This window comes from Octopus bimaculoides, chromosome 14 (genome assembly GCF_001194135.2).
Source record: "Octopus bimaculoides isolate UCB-OBI-ISO-001 chromosome 14, ASM119413v2, whole genome shotgun sequence".
NCBI lineage: Eukaryota > Metazoa > Mollusca > Cephalopoda > Octopoda > Octopodidae > Octopus > Octopus bimaculoides.
Genome location: NC_068994.1, coordinates 21,104,195 through 21,110,099, shown reverse-complemented (window position 1 = coordinate 21,110,099; position 5,905 = coordinate 21,104,195). Strand labels below are relative to the sequence as shown.

The window sequence follows — 5,905 nt, the reverse complement described above, 5'->3', positions numbered from 1 at the left end:
CAACACATACAGGTATGATAACATCCTCATAACTTAAAACTCAATTTGGAAGTGGATCTTCCTTATGGACATCTTAAAAACATATATGACTGAATTCCATCAACATATATGACTGAATTCCATAATTAAGTTTAATTTATTTTTAGTCAATCCTTTTTAATACAAAGACAAAGCTCTTCAGAATACTCAAATATACTTTGACCTAGTTTAATGTACATAAAACTCTAATGTTTGTCATGGAACTAAGGTTAACTTAAGGTCAGCTACAAAATAAATCTTATAGCTAAATCAGATTTCAACATATCTCCATCACTTCCCTTTGTACCTTAGACATGATGAAATAAGCTAGCCATGAATAAATAAGCTCAGGTTGCTTTGAACCACACTTTTAGAAAGAGCCTGAATGAAGGTGCATAGCAGAATACACTGGGTTGCATATGCAACTGCACATACTCTGTGCAGCAGAAACATGTGTTGGGTCATTTTTAAGTAACTAATTATGCTGTATTACTGACAGTTCAGTGAAAAAAAATTTGAAGATGTACCAGTCTCTGTATTCTTTGTAATTGTCGGGTATACATACATACATACATACATAATACAAACATACGTATATATATATATGTCCAAAGCAATTGTATGTAATCCAGGAAAGTGTGGGTTTTGCTCCCATAGGTCCCATTACTCATTATGTGAAAAATTTTAAGAGTCTAAAAACCATCTCTGGAACATAAGTAATGTATGTTCCCAGTTTGGAGAAAATCAGTTGTGAACCTCAGAAGTTATGTGGGTTCACACACACACACACACACACAATCTGAGTTTTCTATATATAGATAATTAATGAAAGAAATGGAAGATGGAAGATATCAGAATCTTTATTGATTACTACAATTCATTTACATATTTGTTTTGCAAGATTCCTGATGTGAAATTATGTGTTTAAACAGATATTGTTATATTTGGGGATGGTTATAATTTTTGTCAATTAAACACACACACTATATACTTGGCCTTCACTAGCTTTATTATTATTATTATTTTAGCATCCTTTGTCTAAGCTCTTTTGTCACACATCATGTAATTTCTTCAGTGACTCTTTATCCCACCGTGTCTCCTCTTGTTCTGTTTAGTCCATTCTTCAGAGACATGTAAGATAATGAGTTGCTGAACCTTTTTCTCTCTTCCTTTTTTCTATATTTTTTACAATTTTGTCAAATACTTGAAATTTCTATGAGTGGGGCAAAATTGGTGACCAGGGCAAAACGGGTAATTACTGATTTTTTTGATATTTTTTCACTACTTGTCTGGAACCATTACATTGCAAGTATTGCATTACCATTTTGTACTGTTTATTCATGTTTAAGAGTAAAAGTTGGTCACCATGGTTATTGTTGCAGTTGAGAAAGTTTGAAACATAGGTACTGTTTTTTTCAAGAAATTTTTCTTCAACTTTGACCCAACTGTAATTGAGGTTGCTAATAAAATATCTAGATCATTTTTGGTGTTTAACAATCAATATTCTTTTCTTTGTTGGACTGCACTTCAAATTTTTTCCACATTAATGTCCAATTTGATCATTTTCTATTTTCAAAAGATGATGTCTAAACCGGGGCAAAATGAGTAATGATTAATTTCAATAATTTTTTTCTTCTCTTTAACTGCATGGTGTATAAATGTATCAGGAAAAGCACTACTTTAGCAGATCATGAAGGAGTTATAGAGAATATTTGATGCTGATTTTTTTTTAGTTTTCTTAATTTCATATCATGTGTCATTTTTCCATGATCCTCTTCATTTGACCTAGATATTTTAAATTTTTATTGAATTTCTGATCTTTCTGATGTCTATGAATGGACATTGATGTGTATGAATTTTTTCAAATGTAATTCTGGAGAATTGAAGTAGCAAATTTACCTTATTGTGTCTTACTCGTTGTGCCCCACTAAATTTGCTTTTTATATACTCAAAGAGAATGGAAATAATTTTCTGAAATAGTGTTCTGAATATGCTGTTGTGTTTTTAATGCATTTATAAAAATATTTTTTTCTCAGTCAAAAATGCCATAAATATTACTCATTGTACCCCACCAACCCTTACTAGAAACTGGAAAAGCAGACTTTTAGAATAGCTGTTCCATATAAGTTGGAATTTCTCCATATTTTCAAGATTTTTCCTTTGTTTCACTGTATTGCAAAACAATGAAGGAAAGCTTTTTTAAAACTAGAATTTTAGAAATTCATATCTTTATATGTTTGTCTCCCCACCATACTCATCATACCTTTGAAACAGCAACAAAAATATGTTTTTCTTTTTCATAATTTTCAGCCATTTTATTGTATTCTACATTCTGAAACATTTGTGATTTGCATTAAAAAAAAAAATACCCCCTCTTCCCTCCTTCATTGTACTTTTCACAATGAAGAAGTCAGACTACAAGTGGGTGGATGTGTGAGAAAAAAAAAATTTGAATTTTGGAAAGTGTATTTATAAAGCGATATTTTCAGTCGTTTATTTAAACTTTCTCTGCTAATTTATCAAATTCAATTACATGCAATAGACGGGTTTTGAGATTTAGATTTGCTAATTTTCCAAGATTTTAATTTTTGTGTATGAGGGCTCCACTGAAATTGAAGTGCCCCAGGTCCCCTTGATATAACTCTGGTCCTGACCTGGAGTTTTCTGTACAATGAAAGTCGGTATACTCAAATGTACACGTATACATATAGTGCATTTGTGATCACACTCACACACACATATGCACCAATTAATGAATGAAAATAGAATGGGAGTCACATAATCACCTTCATCAGCTTACAGCTGTTTCTGCTAAAAAAAGCAGCATATTCAGAGTTGAGTGCTTGTGCAACAGACTGTGGCTTCCTCGGAGCCACATATGAAAATAGTTTGTAACTTTTTCTAGATTGTTTATCACCATTGACTGCTTCTTCTTCTTCTTCATATAATTTGAAAATGAGTCAGCCTTGTAGGATCCAATTTCCCTCTGGAGTATTGATTTCACTTGCAAATTTCGTGTTTAGAGTGAAGTGGCTTGATTGGAAATTGAACCTAGTTGGCTGGTTACTTACTACCATCTAACACACACTGGGACCAGTATACTTTAAGAATTTCAAGAATGATGTTGATATAAGAGTTTCTCATTTCCTGAATGTTTCGTTAATTGCAAACCCAATTGTAATTTCCCTATAATGCCTAAACAGCTTTAAACTTTATTTTTCAACACTTGCTTCCTTATATTAATTACATTATCCTTAGACACACTTATTACACGCAAAAGTATATTTGTATTATATAGGTGTGTGAAAAAAAGAGAGAAAGAGAAGAGATAGAGAGAAAAAGAGAAAGTGAAGAGAGAGAAAGAAAGAGAGAGAAAGGGAGAGAAAGTGAAAAGAAAGCGAGAGGGAAAGAGAGGAGAGAGAGAGAAAAAGGGAAGAGAGAGAGAGAGAGAAAGAGAAAATGAGAGAGAGCGAGAGAGCTAGCCACAGAGAGGCGTGTAACCAACACTGAAAAGGTAACAGAGCGTTTCGGCATTCTGGGATAGAATCACGTTTTTCACGTTATTCGACGAAATATGGCTTCCTTATCGGTCGGTATCGAATGTTGTCTCTTCACCCTTTTATTAACCATCTTTTCTACAGTCTTAAGCGAATGGAACACAAAAGATTATTTGAAAAGAGAACACACGCTTGTAAAACCTTATTTAGGTAAGTCCGTAGAATCTTCTCTGTATTAAGTGTCTGTAACTTTTCCTATCCTTGTCTGATTTCATTTCTTTTTTCGATGGTGAGGATTCTGAGAAAAGAATATCATTTTTTTTTTTTTGGTATCCTATTATATAAAAGAGTGGAACCAAAATACTAAATGGTTAAACATCGTGATTCACATCCCGTTGAAGCAAAATTAAAATATATCGAAAAGCATAAAAGTGTAGTAGGAATGGTAGACGAAATGCTTGTTGGAGTATTTATTTTCATCCTTCTACGTTTTGAGTTCAAATTGCACCATTGTCACTTGTGTCTCTTCGAATTCGATATATAAATACTAGGTATGGAATTAAGACACAAGTCAATCATTTTCTTCCATTTTAAGTTTATGACTTTGACAATGTAATGCATCGAAGTTAGGGTAATATAATGTGCTCTTAGCTATGGGAAATCCCTATAGAAAAGAAATCAGCGCGAACAAGCTAAGTTATAGTATATAATAATATAGGACGCGAATCTTGATTACTACTAATGAAACTATTAGACACCTTTATCTACTATTTAGCGCGTGTTTATCTCGGGTGTGTTACGGGTGTTTTACTAGTCTAACCGATTTTTGTGAAGCAACTTAACACACCTACCACTACTACTGCGTTGTGTCTCTCCCTACAGGAGATGGCAGGCAAATTTCTTTCAAACCACTTTAAAAGAAATAACTCACATGGGTACATCCTTGTTCTAAAAAGACAGAATGCTCACTTAACGAAGAGGAATCTCACGTTTGCTCGACTCGCTAGAATTAACAATCAAATCTACAAATCACATTTTAACCACTGCAGAAGTAGTAGACATACTATATACTATTAGCCTGTTTGAAAGTTCGATGAAACAGCTACTGATTGAGCACACCAGTGGTAAAACTACAATTCAATTAGGGATGAACTATTAAGGGAGCCTATAGATGATCGTTCGACCATCTAGAAATCTCCCTATTATTAACCCCACTGTCTTAAAAAAGGGATGAACGCTGTAGATAATGTTAATCTTACTCATAGGAATTCGTAAAAAGATGGGATTGTCACTATTTTATTTATTTTTTGAAGAGTATGGAAATAATAACACTTGAGTTGGTTATTTCATGTCAATTCGCTTTCTTTTCTCTGACTTCGGAAGCGTGGAAAGAGCACCAATGAAATAAATCAATAACAATCAAGTGAAGCTGTATGGAGGCTTGATCTGTGAGAAACAACAGTCAATTCACCTAGTTTCGGATAAAGTGTACCGGAAAAAAGACGATGGTAACCACTGGAACAGCTTTGACCACAGGTCTGTTCAATTATAGTTGACATGTAGTTAAACAACATTTAAGAACTCGAGGAAGGGATACATGAAATATGGGTAGTAATTTACAATTTTTCAGACTGGGATAGTTAAATAGTTTTGAGTTTCTTTTTACACACAAAATGAACATCTTAGCAGTATCACAGGTAGTATTTATTATGTGTGTGTGTGTGTGTATATATATATATATATATATATATATATATAATACACACACACATACATGCATACACACATATATATTCACACACATATAGGCATACATATATGCACATATAATACAAACACACACACATATATACACACACATACACGTATTTATATACACACACATATATACACATATACATATATATATATACACACACCGACACACACACACACATACAAGACCTTTGGAGATATGCTATGCTTGAGAAGACCCAGCAAGCCAAGTGAGATTGTAGCCTTGGCCAATGCCACTGTCGCATAACTGGCCCATTTAAAAGTAGCCTTCAATAGTCGGGCAATATGCCATGCTTGTGAAGACCTGTGGCCGATACCAGTGCTGCCTGACTGGCTCCTGTGCCGGTGGCACATAAAAAGCATCATTCGAACGCGGTGGATGCCAGTGCCGCCTGACCGGCTCCCATGCCAGTGGCATGTAAAAAGCACCTACCACACTTGTGGAGTGGTTGGCATTAGGAAGGGCATCCAGCTGTAGAAACCTTGCCAAATCAGATTGGAGCCTGGTGCAGCCTCCTGGCTTGCCAGCCTTCAGTCTAACCATCTAACCCATGCTAACATGGAAAACGGACGTTAAACGATGATGATGACATATATATATATATATATATATA

General features: G+C 34.2%; 1 protein-coding gene across 1 annotated transcript in view; it reads left to right on the top strand.

The window, feature by feature from the left end:
• The first annotated feature begins 3,489 nt into the window (after positions 1–3,489).
• LOC106876134 (vesicular integral-membrane protein VIP36) overlaps positions 3,490–5,905 on the top strand; it is a 35,304-nt gene continuing 32,888 nt past the window's right edge. Inside the window, exon 1 of the mRNA XM_014924553.2 lies at positions 3,490–3,725. Coding sequence (XP_014780039.1) covers positions 3,593–3,725 — 133 coding nt within the window. The 5' untranslated portion in view covers positions 3,490–3,592. The remainder of the gene's footprint in view (positions 3,726–5,905) is intronic.